Raw genomic sequence first — 22,057 nt, 5'->3', positions numbered from 1 at the left:
CACAGTTGAAGTAGTTATAAAATCTCTTGTATTGTTTTGCCTTGGAAAAAAAAGAACTATAATAATGCTAAGCGACCATCCATTTCCATTATAATTTCAACTCTCGGGACTCGTCCTCGACTTTTCATAAAACTTTACGTCTCCAGTTACGTACGTCGTCGGGACACGAAGGCGTACCGTATTCATAATCGACTTGCCGCGGGTATATGCAGGATATTTCGAGGGTGGAGATAGGAATATTCCGACAGGACACCGCACTGGTGCCGGAGTAAGGGACGGGGGAGTTAAATTTGCGTCGTCATTCCAGAATATGAGATTTCCAGGAGCGCTGCCGATAGATAGCCGGAAGAGGGTCAGGCAGGACACACGGGGTCGCGAGTCCGTGAGGGTGGAATTTCAGGGATGGATAAGGCGGACGGGCTGCGCGAGCTGCTCTCTTCCGTATGTAAGCCGCATAAGCGAACGAGCGGCGCACGTGTGTGCGACACTACGTATCTATATACTATGAGAAAAAGAAAGAGAGACAGACATAGTGAGAGAGTGTATGTGTGAGAGAAAGAAAAATAGAGAGAGAGAGAGAGAGAGAGAGAGAGAGAGAGAAACGGCGGAGAGGACATTATTGGATTCTGAGCATTCCCGGAGTTATTAAAATTCGAAGCCAGCCGCGAGCAACACAGCGGCGCGGGGTTCGCGGAGAGCGGAAGGACCCGGACGGAGTACAAAAAGCCACCCCGTCGTGAAAGAGGGGTAAGACGCTTCCACGAGAATATTAAACTCCCGATACCGGCTGCCCCTCTTTTAAGAAGAGCCTTCCGTTACCTCGGGCATAACAGCTTGTTCGCCTGCGCGACCGGCTAACCACGAAAAAGAGAATAAGAAATGGGGAGATTGCGTCTCGGAGACGAGACACTTAACAGGGTGGAAAGTTAGCTGGAGATCGGTCGAGATGGATACTCGCAATTCCCACAAACATGTCGCTTGTTACGGCCACGAGCTCGCTCGAGTTTGTTAAATTTAATTTACGTTGAACAAAATTAGTAATCGACGAATTTCTTTTAATTAAAAGTTCTCTGCGGTGCGATAATCCTACCACTTCATCGTATCGTATTTTATATAGCAATACTAAATAAAATAGAATCCTCCAAATCGAATTATATCTAAAAAAAAATTAAAACTTTTATCTATTGTACAGTTTATTCCTATCTATCCCGAGGATACCCGAAGAACAATGTTCACTATGAAAAAGCTATAAGAGACCAGCAAACATGGTAATTTATTAGTCGTCTCATATTACGTGTAGTTAAATTTGCCCATCAAAGTTATTATTACATTAACTCGATATTTATTATTAAGGTAACTATCGCAAATCGATCGCATTAATTTATTAAGACCTCACGAGCTAAATCTGGCGACGTCCAACGTCCGATTCGCCGTGACCCCGCAGAGCCATTTTCCTTTCGCTTTTAACGTAAACGGACTATTATCGAGGAGAGGCGATCGATCATCCGAGCCAATAACAAATGTCCCCGTCGAAAGTAGTTCTCTCGACGTCGCGACAAACACAAAAGACGACGGCGAATTTTCAAGAGGGTCCCAGCCGAAGGGAACGTCCAGGATTCACCTTCGCGAGGGCAGGATTCGGACAGGGTGGGGCCGATGTAGATTTCACCTACATCGCTACACGATCGCATGTGAGCAAATATAGAGATCCTCGGCGTAATCTGCGTAATCGCCGGATGACGTCGTTCATCGATCATGTCGCGACAATAAACCTAATATGATTTAGCGCGCGGAGCAATATGGCCGGAGACGAGAGTTGACCGTGCTCGAGTCGTGCACGTGATTATCCGGCGGTTCCATTATTTCGAAAACACATTGTACACGTGTGCCATTGTGTGGCAAACGATCGCTGCCAATTGCCATTTATATGCGGTACGTTTATCCGTATCTACGTAGGATCCGTTATTCATCCGTTAGTCGCACTAGCTTTCGTGACAATGCAGCTTAATCATACGTATGAGTTACCGTTAATAATAATTATTAACAATGTAAACACGTAATAATACATACTTTGAACATTCGATTGCACGCACCTTGAATTATTAAGTATTGAGAAATGTACTGCGCGTGTACAAATGTGGGAGATCAGCTAAATGCATAAAATTATTGGTGTCAATTTGCACGGTTATAGCACGATGAATTCTTACTTAAAAGTTTTTTTAAGATATATGATTCTAGCGAAATCCTTTCCATAGCCTTTCAATAAGTGATTTGTTATGTGAAGCTGATTACAGCCTCGGGTTATAACGTATCTTACATACAGCGACGAAATGTCGGATGAATTTTATGAATGGCAAAGATAGGGGAAGCCATGATCGACAAACTCGTAAATTTTTAATTATGTGGACTCAGTCGAAAGCTTTGATCCTTCGGGACTAATTCGCGTTATTCTCAGCACCCTCTTTTTCATACAGAGCATTCATTTTTCAGCTTATACCATCGAAAAATCGATCGATTGACTGCACTGCTCTTTTGCTCATAAAATTAAAGAATTTGATAAAATTGGAATAGTAAATAGAGAGAAAAAGGGGAATAAATATAAAGAAAAAAAAGTGTTACATTTGTACACATAATGGCAATTGCAGAGAAGAATCTTAGTCGTAATAATAAAAATCGAATAATAATAATAATAATTGCATATATTTTAGTTAACGAATATGCAAAAAACAACAAAGAAATGTTTCAATAAAAGAGATTAGGACTAGAAATCGTGAGAAATTAATTTTCCTCATTTATCGCGCAAAAGTGCGAAAATATAATATCTTCATTAAGCTAATTTCCTCGTGAAAAAGGCCGTACCCCGCAAAATAAAATTTCACCCTACACAAAACCGAGCATACGTGCAAATAAAACTGACGGGATTACGATCCGCGAGCAGGAAAAACGAAAGGCGGATGAACCCTCGCGCGCGCGTTTGATTTTTGGGCTGGCATTGCTGCCTGTCGGCCCGGAAGAAAAGCCTTTAGAGAATTTTTCCGCCTGGCAGGCCCGGCCGAATATTCGTCCTCGAACGAGAGATGGCGGACCTATCCAATCCGCTTTCTCATTTCCGTGATTGCTGTTTTAAATAATTGCATCCCTCCGTACCATCCCCTCGCCAAGCCGTTTGTACAATATATTTCGCTGCAGAACCCTTTACCACACCATCCATTTCTACGCGCCGTGAACCGTCGAACGTAGCTCCGGATAATTCGCGATTTTTAATTAAATACGTTCGAATTCGTTGGCAAGCATTTTCCAATGCACTGCATATAATTAATTCACGGAAATTGCATTTGGCGGTTTTTCATAGTATCGACGATACTTTTACAAAGAGAGGATTACAGAATGAGACGCGATTTATCACAACCATCAACTTTTTCAAAATGATGTAATTAGAAAACTCTGTACTAATAACCGCGGGGAAAATATTATTCGCAACGATTCGTAAATTAGAAGCTGGGCTTTTACGAAGGGTCTTCCGGATCAGAGTGCGCGGCGAGATCGGCCATTAGACATTTTTTAACAAGCTGTCGCAGGGGGAGCATATCATGTTTCTGTAAAGCCAAGCATCTCTCTCGGTCAGCCCTTCGGCCAAACTTCCCCAGTGAACTTCAGTCACCGCGCCGACCCCTGCAAACGATCGATCGTCTTCGTAACGTCGCCCTTCATTGTTTCCGACACCCTGGTGCCAACGGCGGGAAAAAATTTACATCGCCGTCCATTTTCGACACAGTACCCTCTTAGCTTAGGGTAAACTCAGAGCGCGGTGATAATACGGAGCGAAGGATGAAACCTCATCAAAAGCGACAGCTGATTCGAAAAGATCGTTAGCTACCTTACGAAATTACCTTTAAAGTGTTACATGATAAATAGTGATGGAAACTTGTTTAACGCTTCTAATTTAGTCCCTAGTGGAATAGCGATATAAATGGAACATCAAACGAATTCAATTCTTTTCTTTATAATAAATGTCTCTCGACTAACAAATTAGTTGAATTTTGCATGAAATACTTTGGTAATTCTCTTATTTCTCGAAATGAAGATAATACGATTCTGAAAACTGGATTTTAAATAGGGTGAGAGTAGGATAAGGGAGAAGTAGGATAAATAGGACAAAAAGGGGACGTGACGTATCGCACACGATGACGACTGTCGTGCGAGACGGCCCTCACGAATCGAAATCGCTCGACGAAGGCGAGCCGCGGGAAACAACGAGCGGGAGAAAAGAGAAGAAGCAGGGAAAGAGGCAAGAGAGAAGGAAGGGTGTTCCGGAGAGACGGGTTGCGCGGTAAGGAATCGGGAAGGAGGAAGAGGAAGAGGGACAGAAGCGCTCCGAGCAAGTGCTAAGCCCGATGCCGAGAGTGCCCAGGCTAAGCCCGAAGGCAGAAAGTAAGGTTTTATCTGCTCGCAGTTATTTATCGCTTTCCGTTGTAGCGGTGGCGTCGGGGCACGACCAATCAGAAGTCAGTATCCCCGGGTACCAGTCCGCGCCATCCGCATACATTATCGTGCGGAGCCTCGGCCATTGTCTTTCCACCGTTGTAAATCACATTTTATTCCCTCGCTTACGGTTTCGTTTTATTTATTTGTCGGAGAAACGTATCGCTACCGTACTCGTAGCCAACTCGCGCGCTCCGCACACGTACACGCGCGCACATACGCGCGCACGTGAGTGTACGAGGACAGACGAGAGCGCGGGCACGCTTGTGTAGGTGGACACACGTGCAAAATCGAGAGACACGTATTTTACAACGTGTGTGCGAGAACGCAAACGAATACGGGGAGAGAGAGAGGGGGGAGGAAGAGAGAGAGAGAGGAGAACAATGTGCTCCAAGTTGGCTTCGCCTCTTGACCGCAGAACGTGTGAGAGGAAAGGGGGCCAGGGGACCGCAACGAACGACTTCGATTTTTATTAAGCACCCGAGCCCGACCGTCGTCGACGACTGTTTAACCAAATTCCATCGCTAGATCATCCCGCGCCGCGCCGTGCTCCTGCAAAGATTCATTCCAACGTTCTTTTCTTTCCTCCTCGCGTATCGCTTTTATTACCACTGAGTCGTTCCGCTTAAAAGAAAAATAAAAAAATTGAAAATCAGAAGAATCTCTAAATCTGAGTAAGTTACTGTTCAAAATTACACAGTCACGTAAAATGTTTAAACAATTTAAAAAATGAAATTATTCCATCCTTGTCTCAAAATTTAATTATGCAAATAGCATGTATCTATTTCAATGTATTGCACAATTTATAATGAATCGAATAAGCGAAACGTTCGATCAGAAACAGAAGCGGCGCGGCGCGCTATCCATCCAGCAAAAAAGGATTGATTTAATACCACACGTCGAACGGACTTTATACGCTCTTCGTGATACGTCTTAATTATACGTTAGGCTGTTGCATGCAGATACTTAACTACAGTGTTGCCATTCCGACGAGGCAACGAGTTTCTCGCTTCGGAGTCGAAGGTCGAAGGGTAAAAATGTCTGCATGAAGAGAGAAGGACCGACTGCTAGCTATCCGAGGCGGTCTTGTACAAGAACACATTCTAACAAATCTAACCATTCTAAGATTAGTTATTGTTATTCCAAACAAATGTAGGATTTCTTTGTCAACGCTCGTGACATCGATATTTAAGCGTTGCAATGTTAGAAACATATTTAGCTTGCTGGTTGCAACACTTTTGATATTTAATATGATGTTAATGCATGAAGGATGTTGAAAACGACTCTCGACATTCAACATTCACATTGTCTATTAAGTCTATTTGAATGTAGCAACGCTGTGACGACGACAAGCGTGTATGCCCGTGAAGGCATTAAAATAAATACAATAGAGAAATGTGCACTTTCAAGAATTGATCAATAAAATTTAAGTTTCAGATTCCGAGTTGCTCTTCCGATTCTTTTGCAAATTTTTTTAGTTGCACATGATATAACTGTAAGATATGACAATTATGTCATATTTTTTCTAACACAGCCTTACCCGCATCAATCGCCCTCGTGTGCATTTTCCAAGGTTTTCAGATACCTATAGAGATAAAAGTCGCGTGTCAGCGTTGCTACTGTAACTTGTAACAATAGTGGCCAAGTAGAGGCCACTGTCTATGACGGCAATCAGAACGAGGTTGTGAAAGAATTCTACACATTGATGTTGGAGGCGTCGAGGCGGAGAGAGAGTTTGGCCTGTAATGTCGTTTCTCCGGAGTAAATAGACTAAAAAAAAAATATGAATAGAAAACGCGCAACATTGGTCGCAACAAGACGACATTTCGCGAAGCCTTTCGACCTGCTTCCAAGTCCAGGTAGAGTTCCTTGGCAATGCGTGATTCTGAGATGTCCATTTGCTTCCGGTTTCCACCCATCTCATCCCATCCGCGTGTCTCCCATTCCCGTAAAAAAAAAATGACCATGAAACCCTAGCGCAATGAAATAAAATGCCAAATGCTTGTGACAGTTTCAGCGGTGCAAGTAGACCATGCAGGCCAGGCTCTCTCCCAACCTCAGTCGCGTCCTGGCCATCAACAGGTCAGTACGATAAATGTTATTCAAAGTTATCAGTGTGTTTGATTCGCCCGATAGAGCCACGACGTAACGCGGTTTAGGCGGTGCGAGATGTGTGACTGAGGTTGATAAATGTATAATTTATACTCAAAATTTCCACTCAAAACATTTTCCACATAAACAGTAAAAATATAATAATTCCTTTATGCCTATCTTAAGCAAAATATACGTTTACGGCAGCGATTTTACAAACAGTGCGATAAAATGTACTTATATAACTTCTGACGAATTGAATTTATTTTCGGAATCAAAAAATGTGATTGTAAATAATAACTGAATAGTTATACCTGACAATATACATCTTAACTTCACCGCCAATATGTCGTCTGCGTGGATCTATCGGACGTCTGCGTTTTTGGAGTAATCAGCGCTTACGTAATAAAATTTACGAACGTACGAACGTACAACGCCGCGAGTCTCCAACGGAGAAAGAGCTTTACAGCGTGCTTTGATAAATTTTGCGTTACGATGAACGGCGTACGAGCACCGCGGGGGTTGAAAGAAACTTTCCACCCACGACGACGCGAATTTGTCTCCCCGCATGACACTATTTCCTTTTCTCTTGTCATCTTCGAAACAACCTGCGGAGAGCCGCCGCGCGGAATGGGCACGGAGAATGGTCATACCCCACGAGGGAAAAGACAGCATGAGGGTGCTTGATTGGTGGAGAAGGTGGTCGGCGAGAAGGTGAAACTTTAAATCGCTGTAATTCGTTTTCACGGGCCTCCGCCAAACCCTCCGCCGACACTGGTCTCAGCATCCTGATTACTTTTCCGAGCCCCTTCGAACCGCACACGAGCGTTCCTGTTGTTTTTTTTCCTTTTCTCTTGCCTCGACCACTCTACACGCGCGCGACTTTTTGTCGCCCGCGAAATTAGCCATCGAATTAAATCCCCGCCTACTCTGCGGAATCACTTTTTTTTGTCGTGGTAACTCGAAACCGCGCGCTGATGCTTGCTTTAAGTTTCTTTTCCAATACCCTAGTCGATGTGCCACCCCTCAGGTTTCTTCGAGCACGACCCACCCTTCCATGCAAATGAGCGCATCGCGATTGTTAATTTGCATCTGTGCGAGATGTATTGTCCCTAGCATAAGTCTTGAAAGCAGCAGAAACCCTAACTAGAAAGAGAAGCATGTCTAACTTTTTAAATTTAGTAATATTATTAATTATTATGTAAGAGTTACGTAGGTACGTCAGTGAATAACTATGATACGTATTTAAAAAATAATTCATTTGCAACATTTGTGAACGTAACTGAATTGTAAAATAGTAGAAAGCAAATCAAGTATTCTTAAACTAAAGTGCTGAAACTTGTACAGAATTCTTAAAACTATCAAGTTGAATTTTAATGACTGAGAATTATTTTTTTACGTGCAAAAATATATTTGTACGGAATATCGGAATATATTTAGCATATTAAATTTCGTTGTAACAAAAGTTTAAACGGTCATAATGATAGATAAATGGTCATAGCGAAGCGCATCGCTTGACTATATATATAGATAAAGGTAGCCTAAAAAATCGATAGTTATAAATGTACTACCTTTGTGGATACAGATACTCTGATACTGCAATGTATCGTTCGTCTACTCAATGATTTATATCCCTGCTTATGAACCGCATTGATTTCTCCAGATATACCAACGTTACGCCTATACAATTTTATACATTTATTCGTGCAATTCGGTTAGTTTTGTACTATTTCGATCGTGCGACAAGATCTATCGCGATGTACGTTTGTCATTTATTTTATCAACATTTCATAGATGTTTCAACATGTTAAATGATCAGTTGTGAGAAATATTTAGATGTTGGATAATAAAATATTTTGCTAGATACATCAACTACCGTTCTTTCAATGTACTTATATTGGAAATATTAAAATGTAAATTTTCAAATACTCTCAATCGTTCTCAAATAAAGAGTGTATTATTTCAATTCATAATAAGAACTTAAACTAATAAAATGCTAGCTTTAGTAAATGATTGCTTTAATTACCGTATAATAATTAATTAATTATAATAGTTACAAATTTTAGCATATTCTTCCTTCTTACAAAAAATATTTTTCTTTTTTATAATTACAAACTTCTCTACACAGATTTCATAAATAATTATGGATTTATTTTACTTGTATTTCCTATATATCTTTCATCCATTGTAGCGAGACGAAAATTCAATAATTCTACGATCGTGCGCTGTACACTACCCGAGACGACTATCCGTGTTTCGCACGATATTTCAAACAGTTTCCGCGTTTGACGGGCATCCAATTACACCCGGCATCGTCATTATCGCCCGGTCACGGTATACCATCGCACAGAAGTAAGCTCTTCGACAAACTGGAAGAACGGGGTGGAAAGTGGGCGGCCGTCGCACGGGGGATAATGTCAAGGAGAAGGAAAGTCCAATAATGAGACGTCCCCGCTTTGAAGTCCGCGCCGGCGATGCGATCCGGGCGAATCGAGGCCGGGGCGAGAGAGCGAAATGCGCGCGGCGCGGAGAGATGCGAGTATACGCCAAGAGATGCAGTTACACCTTCCGGAAGATCGCGAATCTTGCCGCGTTGGTACACAACGATTCGCGAGAGTGACGTATCGACTAAACAATGTGCCACGTTCGAGAAGACACGGTGCCGAGCGTGAAAACGACATCCCGATCGAAATGACTCTCCGCCTCTTCCTCGTCGCCTCGTCCGCCTCGTCCGCCCCGTCCTACGGATGCTCTTCCGTGACTGTTGCGACCGTTGTCTTGGCTGCGACGTGTAGCGAAATGTCACGGCGAGGCACGCCGGGTCCCGAGTTCGTCGCCCGCGCTAGGATTAAATCGTCCCGAATAAACGTTTCGAACGGAAAACATTGTTAACACGCTCGCAACGAGGAGAAAGGAAATTTAGGCGGGGAAGCGTCGAGAAGCGAACCTCGAAACTTTTTACTCATATTTAATTGCGTCGTTCTGTGCCAGCTTTGAATCTAGCTTGTCTTACGCGGAGCGATCCAGTCTTGCAATATTTTCGTTTATCTATGTTTTATATATATATAAAGCCGAGTAGTATTATTCTTTTACATATATTCTTGTATTGTTCTTCTGCCATTTAGAATTTCGTTGAAATTAAATTGAATTTAAAGAATTAAATTTTATTATAGCTTAATTTTTCAATCTTAATTTATTAAAAATCTTATTTATTTCGCCTACAGCTTTGAAATTATTGGGACATCCTTTAAAGATGAATGATATCTCCTGTACGTTTTAAAACGTTTTAAAACAATTCAAAGATACTTTCGCCATAATTTATATGCATAATGAATATTCCCATCGCGTTCGAGGAAATAATTTTCCCTATGGCAATCTCTATTTTTATACGCATAGGATTCTTTTCTAAAAAAAAAGAATGATGAAGGTGTGTGATTCTCTCATTTGCATATGTGATTCGGTACGAGTCTCGCTGCACACGATCGTCACGGTAAACGACTACTACGACTACTACGACTACAACTGTGCGCAAGGTCAAGGGTCATCCCTGACCCTGCCACTTTTCGACCCCCTTGAAAAAAGTCTGTAATGATCCCTCGTGACATAAAGCTATTTTTTTTGTCGCCTCCCACTTGCATCCACCCTACACCCGCAAATGACATGCCCCCGCGATGCGAAGAATAAAGGGGCATATATAATAGAAGTGCGTACGTATATCCCTCGATCTTCCACGCAGTATATCGATAATGATAACTCTTCAAATATGCACGCGAATAGTGATCTGTATCCTTTTTCTACAATTGCACGAAAAAAAAAGATTAATAAGATTATTATAATCTTTAGAATTTTTGAAAATATTTTCGAAAAAACTACTTTATCGAACACATGAAAGTTTCAGATTTTATAATCTTTTTCATACATATATCTGTAGTGATCAAATATTACAACAATAATAAAAATTACTGACGCACGCAATTATTTAATATATAGAGAATTATTGCATTATTTTTTTCCTTTAATTATGTACTTTGATGAAATTGATAACGACAAATAACTATATGAGCGTAAAATTATCAAAGTTACGCAAATTTCAAAAAAATGTCACTAAATACATATTTAATATATTTTTATTTGCTAATAAATATCGCAAATCATCGATACTATTACACAAAAGACAATTACAAAATGCTTCTTAAATATTCACATTTATTCTTCTTTGAATTTGCTATTATACGAGTGCAAAAAAAAGCGAGCGGTTAGTGAAAGCCGCCGATAAAAGTTTTAGTTTTCCAATGATTGATCCATGTACGCAACGTAGTCATTTGCTGAAATGACGATCGTTCGTGGGAGAAAGAAATAAAGAAATAACGCGAGAGTTTCCACCGTCATTCAATGTCCCTGCTTTCGAAATGACCTGTCATCGACTCAACCTTCGCGGTATAGCAACCCTCTTAGTTTCACTTTGTCATTATGTATAACGAAGTCACAAGTTTATCCCTACGTAGAGTACGTGTGTCATAAAATAATGGATTTATATTATTTAGTCAAGAGAAAACTCCCTGTCGAACCGCCCCATCGGGCTGAGATATATTTATTGAAATATATAAATAATTTCGTTATTAATAATAAGAAATCTCTACACAATTAGTTTGAAAGTGTTCAAATTTATATTATATCTCACGTAATAAGCAATAATATTAATAACAGTCTTTTTAGATCTTTTTATCTATATTTAATATAAGTGCTGTTAATACTTAATTCACATATTTCTTTTCCTATCATTCTATCTACGAATGAAAGCACAGTAGACCCTCGTATAACACGGGGGAAACGTTCCGTATTATATAAATCGATGTTATACGAGTCACATAAATTATATATACTTATATGGATTATGTATGCATATCTTGATGCATATGGAAACACATATTTATAAAAGATGAAAGAATTTATTATAAAAGATGCAAACTGAATATTAAAGACATAATAGTAAAATATTTTTTATTTTACTTTAAAACAAATATTAAAATTTTTCCGTCGTGTTATACGAATCCGTATAATGTTTCAAGAACTCTACAGCAGGGAAACGTACATATAAAATTTTCAAAATACAAAATACCGCACTCACGACGCGTGTGAAACAGTCCGTCCAAAATATCCCCCACGTGAAATCATCGGCTAACCCCTCATTCCGACTTTTCTCACTACGCTCGCCTATCACGCATGGTTATTAACGTAAAAAAAGGGCGCGCATTAACGCTACCCTCCCGGTTACCACCCCACCTCGGCGCCATAAATATAAAAAACAACCCTCACTCCTGAGATACCCTCTATCATCCGTGCCTGAAACGTGGCGCGTGGAAAACACGATTCGAAACCGACATATGGAGTCCCATTGGGTCAATGGCATTGACGAATCTCCGTTGAAAAAAAAATTGATTTTGAGGTAGTTAATGTTGCGCAACGTCGCCTTACTTTAGTCGCCTTACTACAGAGACCGATTCCAATATCCCCGATATTTTGCAGATTTTTTTACACATATATCATTGTCATGCTATATGTATATTATATGACTATTTCATTCACATAATATTAATTATTCTTTCCCTATCGCATAAAGAATACGGTAAAAATATTACCACAAGAATTCGATCAGCGTTGATCATTCGCCTTTACAAAGATTTAATGCAGATACATCAACAAATTATTAATAATTTTTCAGTTGCAATAATTATAAGCCAATGAACGATTTGCACAGTGTAAGTGTAAAATAATGACAAAAAATATCACGTGTAGTTCCCTTCTTTGCACGGTGCGAGGAAAGGGCCCGATACATGGAAAAATCGCCCTTTTCACGGACTTGTATGTGTTGCCAGGGGCAGTAATAAAAAATAACCAAGAAATACAGCGTAGCCGGCCGTGCCTTCGGGGGCATAACTCCGCTAATGTACCCCACTGAAACCTATTCTCTGCTCCGCTCTTTTCGCCTCTCCTCCCTCCCTCGCTTCCCGATGCCGTCACCGACCCTTAGACCATCTTGCTGTTAACGCGGCGGAGAGGGCGGCTCTTCGCATTAAGATCTACGCGCCGCGAGACGCGATATCCGTAAATTTCCTGCCGCGTGAGATCACAGCGAGCTATCTCACGCATGAAACGCCCACGACCTATGCGAAATAGATTCGTGTTGTAGTTGATTGTGCTTGATAAAGTTAACGTAGTATTATTTCAAAATAGATAGTAAGATATTAATATGACCATAATTAAATAACTCGTTAAAGCTTCTGAAAATGCTTCAACATTTGATTTTGATTATACACACATTCTTTGATTTACATACTTTAAAATAAATTTTCCTTTACACATGTAATGAGATTTTTAACTTTAAATATATACTCTGGTATATACAAGCTTCTAAAATTTTGATTGAGATTAATTTAATCTTTTACATTTAATTGCAAGGCAAGATTATATTAGCTATTTACATTCCTAAGACTTAAGCTGTAATGAAATGTTCAACACTTGAATACTCTATAATTAAATATACGAATTTTAGGTACAGTAAGGTACTTTTAGATAATTAAACGAAAGAGAAAAGGCTATCTATAGATTCAAACCGGAAACGCTGCGCGTAAAATGGAACTTCTTTGCTTTCGATAAGTAATTTTAGCGCAAGGTCTATGCTTCTGACTTCTCCCACGCCGGCATTAATTACAAGCGTGTAACTGGAGCGCAGGAAAGAACAGGGATAGCGTCGTTGGTCGAAGGCTGCGGAAAGAAACGGCCGCCGCGGAGTCATAAACGTGAGTTATGTCAGCAGTTAGATAGTTGAATCTCGGTATTCTGCGGCGCGCTTTCGGTCCGTTAATATCTTCATTACTAAATCATCCTCGTCTCTCCCCGAGATTCTTCTCTCCTTGCGCGCATACATGGGCGCGCCTACACACGTACGCGCGTATACGCGCTTGTACACAGAGCACGTGTAAATAGACCAGACGGCAATTTCTGGATATGGTCCTAAGTACCGCCATTTTCATCCGCGGCACATCTCTCTTTTATACTACCGCCCGATAAGGTCAATGGCAGAGGTGAACTTACAACTTAAGTTCCTCGCGAGATCTCGCAACGGATTACCGTCCGCTACAGTAATATACTTTACAGCGTTGATACAATTAATTGCGAGATAACTGTGAGAATCGCGATATTCAAGTATAAAATTCACGACCGCCCTATGTACGTTATGTAAAATTAATTTAGAAACTCTCTCTCTCTCTCTCTCTCTCTCTCTCTCTCTCTCTCTCTCTCTCTCTCTCTCTCTCTCTCTCTCTCTCTCTCTCTCTCTCTCTCTCTCTCTCTATTTCTCTCGCTCTTTCCCCACGTCATAATCTGATTAAACGTTAAGTGCAAGACGCGCCTTTTTCTCGCCGTTAAGACAAACCGCGCACGTAGTACTTAAGAATTTTGGCGATCCACCTGATCGTGACTCACGTCTTTCTTACGCGAGTGATACACCGAAAAGTCATGACGAACGGACGTGCCGTGGCAATGCGAACGACAAGAAAGGAGCGGCGCATTTGAATCGAAAGAGTCTTTTCTTCTATCCCTCCCCTCCTCCCGCTCTTTCTCTCTCGCTCTGTTTCTTTTTTCGGGCCTTCTGTCTTCTTGCTCCCGTCCGTTCCAGCTACTGTTGCAAATGCGCTTTCTACCAGGAATTAAACTGGCGACCTTAAATTAAACCGTCCGTACGGGCGGGTCGTAGGGCCTGACACTCACGATAATTCACGTCGACCCACGTTGATGGTTGAGCCGTGTCGCATACAAATGGCGAAAATTCGTATGGTCGTTACCTCCGTGTAAAACGAATGAAAAAAAGAATGCCGGCACGGACTCGCGGACGAAAATAAAGAGGCAGGGAGAGCAAACGAGGTAACGTCGTGTGCAATGAATACTATTGAGAATGAATATCCTGGAACGAATATCCTGGTAAAATACTTTATTAGTTCTCATGCTTTCTACTCACATCCGCGATTAATTACCACGAGATATTAAAACATCCTTGTTGAGGGTAATTCACATTGATATTAAAAGTTATAAAAATGCGTATATTGTGTTCTGTACCAGAAAATGTAACAAAATTTTAATTGGATATTTGCTACAGAGTTAATGAATATTAATCCAATTTAATGATAGTCATAATGATTCAATGTTCGTATATTCAAGTTCTTCATTCGTTAAATACAATATGATATGTTAACTTTTATATAAAGCAGCGTAGTTGTGATTGAAATGAGTTCAAATGATCTTTTTTGGGGAAACTTATAAAAATCCACAGACACACGCTTTGAGTTGCAAATGGGACGAATGACGCGGCACGTGCAAATTGAAACTCACGGCGAGTCCTTTAAAAGTTATCGCGAAGGGGACTGCGGGATCTCTCCTCGGTCGAAAGAGTAGAAAAGATCGCGTTAACGACGTGCTCGACAATTAACCCCAGCCGGAAGGGCGGAGGACTTTCCAGCGCGATACGGCGAGAGCAAGCTGGGACAATTAATTAATGCCGGCTCGCTCGCTTAATTCGGGGTGCAAACGAGTTGGATCCTCGGCTTACCGGGCATACCGGTAGCTCCTGGCTTTTGATGCAACCTGTTGCTGTGGCACGAGAGAGGAGAGGAGAGACGCAAAAAGAGAGAGAAAGAGATAGAGAGAAAGAGAGAGAGAGAGAGAGAGAGGGTGAAAAGGTTGGGATATAGGATGCCTTGGTGGTGGCCGACTCGGGGGCGGCTGTGATGCTGCAAGCTGGCAATTAAGCCATCAACCCTTAATGAATGAACTCGCTCGAGCCGAGCCACCGACCCTGCCAACCCCATTAGCTAACTAACCCCGAGTTATTTGCATGTCTGACGGCGAGGGTGAACGCCGAGATTCGCCGGGACAATTACAAGTGACTTTATGGTCAGGTGCTTAAAGGCTTAAAGCCGACAAACTCTTAAATGACGCTCATCACCTGGATACGAAATTTACTCCGTGAAAAAAAATTCGTGAAATCATGTATCGATACGCTCTATATTGCATGAGATTTTTTTGCTAGCAATCAGACACTGAATCTGATGCCGATATATATATTTCGTTCTTGATATAAATATGTTTAGAAGAGAGATGAATTTAACTCTTGTTTATTAAACTTAATTTTTTAATAAAAATTTGCGCTATGTAATGGAATCATATCGATTCAACACAAGAGATTGCACGCATGCACACGTGCGTGCCGGTTATGCGACGGTGATCAGAATGACGGACTCTTCCGACCGGAGTTAAGGAGCGTTTAATTAGAGCAAGTTGAAGCGCCCGTTCAACCCAATTTCACACACGAACGCAGCCCATATGGAGAGCGACTCGTTCCCAAGGCGTGAAAAGCGATGAGATAGTCAAGCTCCTTGGCCACGTGGATTGTCTTATCTACGAAATGAATCTCAGGACACACGCCGAACAAATTCCACCTTCGGTGGTTGCACGGTGCCGGACGATGCGTGCGCACACCTGCGAACAATCGGGAATGCGCATCGCGAAATTTATGCCCCGGGGGAAACCGAAATAAACGTAAGCAACGCTGCCATTTTATGTTAACATTCGCGCGCCCGAGCACCGCTGTAAACAAGCTTTAAGAGCGTCGAATGTGCAATGACGAGTCCGAAGAGTTTTACAGCCAAGCAATCGTACCGTTTTACAACATTACAATACACGCAGTTTATGAAAATTAACTAAAAACCAACATCTGATTCTGCATCAATCTCTACATTATATTTTCTTACATACTTTTATACGACAGGATATAAATATATTTATAATCGCTTGAATAAATATTTCTGAACAAAATACTTTAAGAGATATTCAACATTTATAATCAACGTAGTGTTTCATACGTTATAGCATAATCAATTTTCTATTTTTTTCTTTACTTAGATGCAAATCGCAAGTAATAATACTAAAATAAAAACCGACGAGCGAGGTTGAGGTAAATGGCGCACGAGCTCGCAAATTCCGGGTGGATTTGATCGAAAGGTGTATCTCCATCCGGCGAGCGAATGTGTTTTGTACCTGCACGGTACGGTGGGATCGCGTGTCGAGACGCACTTTGTCCTCTTAACTCCTTATGCCTTATCCAGTCCTTAGCGCGGAAACGCTAATTCGTTGATTATCCTAATGACTGTCAGGGAGTCAGCGGGAAGGAAGCAAAACCACGCGCGCGCCATGAACCCCGTCTTGATTTATTCCGAGCAGGGCCTTTGAACGTGCCGCGGACTTCTCGTTACGCGTTACGTTTACTCGATCATCATTGTTCCATCGATAAGCCGTTCTTACGCTCGCCCGGCCTTCGGTTTAATTCGCTGCAGTGGGTAACTGCTGTCCAACTGATGTGACTTGCGCGAGCGAGTCGGGAAAACGTGCGACCGATTTGCGAAATTAATTGCCGACGAGCTATATTTTTTTTACTGACGTAGTGTCTAATTAATTTCAAGGCCCAGCTCCCCGAGCTCGTTGTGTTTACTATACCAATTTGGATCCGTTAGGAAACGGATGAAGCAGCTACGTAATCGTTGTATGATATAATATTGGCCTGTGTTATTAACTGTTAGAAATTGTACTCGAGAATATTTTCGGCTGCCATATGTGCTCGTTTGTTTCTTCAATTAGCTCTGATAATATTGGTAATTACTCAGGTTATATACATGCACAGTTATAATGTTTTATATAACTATAATAATATCACGCTGTGAGCTTTTGTTTTTAAATACATTTGATTTATATCTTGAAAAGCACGTGTCTTATGATCGAGATGTAATTGAGATATCTATGTAATATCTTGTATAATAAATTCTTTTTTTGCTAATAATACCTGCAGTTGAATCACATTACAATAAAGATAATAAAATAAATCTCTTCCGGATTAAACCTAACGAGTTCTGATGAATCTAATAATTGTACGAACGACACGTAGCATCATAGTAATAAGGTTTCTTAATTCAACCTGACAAGTGTAATGCCCCAGTTTTATATATATCCTCGTCACCTCTAACTAATTCATATAACAAACTTATAAGATTATTATAGATATATTATTTTATGTTATATGACGCACGTTGAACAACAGACAAAAATCTACATGTTTTATAGCTTTCTAAAAACTATGATAATTATTATACTTTACTTATTTTTCTTAAATGAAAAAAATATTAAGACAATTCATATACTAACTCTATAATAATATAATAGAAAAGAAATAAAATAGATATGTTATATTAATCGAATTAGGAATAAGTCGTTATTGATATAAATCTAACGGAGCTATTTAATAAACACAAAAATACGATTGTCGTCTAATGCTCGGTCAATAGATGCCGACGAATTTGAATTATTCTCATTCCATTCGTCACCGCGATAGGGTTTCTTAATTGTACGGGAGTATGACATTAATGCCCTACTTTCGCGCCCTCCAGTTGCCCGCAATTACTTTCACCCTGTGCCATTATCGCAGTGCGCGAGTCGATGGTTAATACATCGAATATTGATGCATTACTATAGCACTAGATACGCTCGCGTCTATTATACATGGAAAACTTAAATATCATCGCATATACACACGTGTGTACCGACGTGTTTAAGACTATTGAACATTCGAAGAGCTTTGTTCGTTCTTCAGTTTGTTCCTCATAGAGTTTCATACATCCATTATCCACTAAATGATTAAAATCAATAACAAACTTTTGCTTTGACTTGAATGTCACGACAACTTATAAAGAATTATTGTAGAAATCAATGATTTTTTATATAGCATTACACTTCTATTGCAGAATATTTAGTAACTAATATATTAGTTCTCTAAAATACTTTAAACTATTTTTCCTCTTTCTTCGTAGGTTCTAAATTCGATAAATCTTGATAGTTTTCCTATTGCTTTAACAAAAACTATAGTGACGAAAATAATAAATAACTATTTGGCCTTTTTACCGCGTATCTATAAGTAATACTAAATTGTCTGAGTCTTAGAGATCTTACATATTTCGTTATCTTGTTTTTTGCGACGATAATAAGGGGCGATAATAAACGCCGAGGCCTTGGATATTAAAATCTCTCTCCTCAAAAGTCCTCGAGTATCTCCTCGGGAACGGATGGAAGTGGTACTTCTGGTATTGTTTGCAGGGTCGGCTTGAATCCTCCTAATTAGAAAATTCTCGTCGCGATCCCACCGTCGTGTGCGCCTTCTTTCTCCGGTGAACCTTTTTATTATACGAGGGCGTAACAAGGGCCGAGGGTGCCTCAGTAATTATTATTCAAATATTTTCCTTTGCCCGTGCCCGCCGCATTAATATTTACAATGCCTTCCCGTTGGCCAACCCCCTGGCTAGGGCTGCTGATCGAGAAAAGAGTTCGCGGTTCAAGCAGACGTTTTCACCTTTCTTATCCCACGTTCCAAAAATGATATATTTACAAGAAAATATCATACTGATTTGAAGTATATATCAATGCGTGTTTCCTTTAGCATTAAATCAATAAAACGGAGATGAAAAAATAAAATTAACGGATCTTTACAAAATAATATTCAAAGAAAACAATGAAATTAAACATTATCTTAATAAATTTGCACTTAGTATGTAAAATTAAATGTTAGAATATTGGGAGACATACTGCAGTTTGTGAATGTTGATTATTTTGAGATTGACAGAGAAATAGTAATTTCCTAATTGATAAATTATTATCTCCACAAAATTAGAGATAATAAAGAAGTTGAGATTTTTTTCTCTTATGTTTCAGTTTTCTTATATTTCTCATAGTTTTCTCTAAATTATTTCTGTCAAACTGACATAAAATCAATTAGAACGTCGTGCCTTGTCACTCGATAGCTAAGAAACGCTTCGCACAAGGTCAATCTCCTTCCGCGACAGAAATGGAATCGCCGAGTGACTTTTCCATGAGGAGTATATACCCGGGGGCGATTGCATTAAAGTTGTATCACGTTGCGACGTCCGCGTATAAGTTAGGTTCGCGAGGTGCGCGCATGCATAAGTGAAGCGGCGCGTTCGCCGCCGAAGAGGCATGATTCCGGTTGCGTCTGACGGTCGTAACAAGCCGCGCGCCGCTGCACCGTTAGACGAACTCAACCCCGTCTACAATTCCTGGCGGAGAAACGAACCCCCTCGTGCTACCTAACGATGTGCCAACAAAACGCGGATAAAGAGACGAGAAACGTAAGCAGATCGAGGGCAAAGCTGACGAGCGTTACACGCGAAAACGGAATAAAAACGTGGGGTGCTTCGGCGGGGAGCGGAGCGAGGGATGAAGGGGAAGACAAATACGCGGGGCTCGACGAAACACGACGAAGCGAGCTGAGAGTAGCCGGCCGACCGTCGTGAAGACGGTTTTCCTCCCCGTCTTCGAAGAAAGAGTTTCGTCCTCCTTAATTATCCGACTGACAATTATTTTTAACGACTTCGCGATATCTTAACGAGACCTAATCCGCCGACGTAGCGTCCGTTAAAAAGAACGAAAGCAAATGGGGAGAGGGGAGAAGAGAGTCGAAGGGAAGGACGCGCCATAAGGGGTGTCTTCTTACCGCTTCTTTTTAATCCCTTGCTGAAATCTCTTATTACCGTGCCGTAACATTCTTGCCGGTGGTCTACCCTCCGGAAAGATTCCGAAGGACCTGCTCTTCTTACGGTTGACTTTGTAACGGCGACACGGATCCGCGCCGTGCAATTAAGGGGCGAATAATAATAATCCTCGTGGCGAATTGAGATTCACTATTGTCGTTCTCTCTTATTTGAACGCCGAAACGAATCCCGCTTCTTTTATTTTCAATAATCTTTAGCACCCAACCGGGAACGCGCTTAAAAATAAATGATTATAAAATCGCGTGTCTGAATAAACATATGTTAAAATGTAAAAGCGTTTCAATAAAAGATATATATTGATTTTTTTTTTTTTTTTTTTTTTTTCACATAAAGATATAAATAAATTACTTAAAACGTGGCTCAGTCTAAATTGAATTTTAGGGCTAACTCTTACTCGAGAAAAACACTGTATACTTTTTTATTCGTGGATTTAAATTAAGACATTTCCCATAAGAAAAATACAATTACACGAAATCCTTGGAAATGCATATTACCCTGAACGTAACGCAAACAGCAGGAGAAGTCTATTAGCTGATCGCGGCCGCGATCACGTGAGAGCGTCCACTCCCATTTTCGATCCCCATTACCGTACGGTAATCGTCTAATAATTGAAGTGAGGTAATTACCGCACGGATAGGCTACTTCCCACGTCCGGCGCGCCTGGCTCATTAAGTCGTCGCTTAATGATAGTCGCGATCGGTCAGTCCCTGCCCGCTATGGCCACGGCAAAATGCGTAGTCATAACACTCGGCGCCGCATTAGTTGATCCCGTTTCGTTATTTATCGACGAAGGACCCCGGATTTTACTCTTTCGCGTTAAGCGGGATCCAATGACGCGCCATTAGTCATCTCGCACGTATCCCCACGGTATTTATTCGCGGCTGCGATTCGCGCGAGATGAAGACGTTCAGCGCAATAACGCAAGTCCGAGCTGTAATTTGTTCGCTAAACGCCGGATATCTGTTCGCCGGATAACGAAATCCTAACGAGATCCGCTCCGAGCTTCGAGCCACGGAATGGATCCTACAGCGCGTACATTGTCGCGTCAGGGTCAACGATGCTCAACGCCGATGCGTATTTATAGAGCTAAATACCAAAGTGCTACCGGATATACACCGCTGCTTCGAGTCCACTTGTCACTAAGGATTACTCGTGTTCATCCCACTGAGCCTAGCCTGCGACGCTTTGGGCAGGGGCGGATTAGAGGGAATAAACTTTGATGGCAAGCAGATTCTCACGGCTCGCCGCCAACCAGCGTCTTCAGTCGCAAGTTCGTGCACAATAATAAATTAATTGAGAACATATATAGATACGAATTTTTTACGATTACCATGAAGGGTAACAAAAATAGTAGCTCGACACATGTTAATATTTCTGCTAATAACAAGTTCTTATTAAACGATAAAAAATAAAACAATAAGGCAATAACAAATAAGGCAATAATCTACAGATAACAATAAGATTATTTTAAGAGTAAAGCGAGAGCTACTTTCTCTGATAACAGAAGTGATAGGACGAGCGACCAATCAAAGATCTACGCAAGTACGTTCAAGTGTTGACAAAGTTTCGCATCTCCACAAATCCGCCCCTGTCTCTTTAGGGGGATCTCTGGTACCCTTCGTGCCGGGTCCGCCGCGACTCTGCATTTAAATAATTAAAGATCCGCCGGGACGGATGGACGCACGGACTCGTCGTATTAATGGGATAATCGAGCGTTCAACGTCGACCGAGAAGTAACGGCTTGCATGGGAGGGAAGGAGGGAAAGAGATCGGTGGTGGTGGTGATGGTGGTGGACGAGTGATAATGATTTTATAGTCAG

The 22,057-nt window shown here is 41.1% G+C and overlaps 1 protein-coding gene across 4 annotated transcripts in view; it reads left to right on the top strand.

The window, feature by feature from the left end:
* The window catches only part of Zfh2 (Zn finger homeodomain 2), a 140,875-nt gene that overhangs the window by 104,296 nt on the left and 14,522 nt on the right, over positions 1-22,057 (top strand). For 2 of the 4 annotated variants that reach the window (XM_077407304.1, XM_077407305.1), the window contains exon 6: positions 6,494-6,564. The exons of the other annotated variants lie outside the window; for them this stretch is intronic. In XM_077407304.1, coding sequence (XP_077263430.1) covers positions 6,494-6,564 — 71 coding nt within the window. The remainder of the gene's footprint in view (positions 1-6,493; positions 6,565-22,057) is intronic. 4 annotated transcript variants of the gene reach the window in all.

Source organism: Temnothorax americanus, unplaced genomic scaffold (assembly GCF_048541705.1).
Source record: "Temnothorax americanus isolate GAGA-0224 unplaced genomic scaffold, ASM4854170v1 Scaffold22, whole genome shotgun sequence".
NCBI classification, from domain to species: domain Eukaryota; kingdom Metazoa; phylum Arthropoda; class Insecta; order Hymenoptera; family Formicidae; genus Temnothorax; species Temnothorax americanus.
The sequence above is the reverse complement of the archived record's forward strand: the minus strand, read 5'-3'. Positions and strand labels throughout refer to the sequence as shown.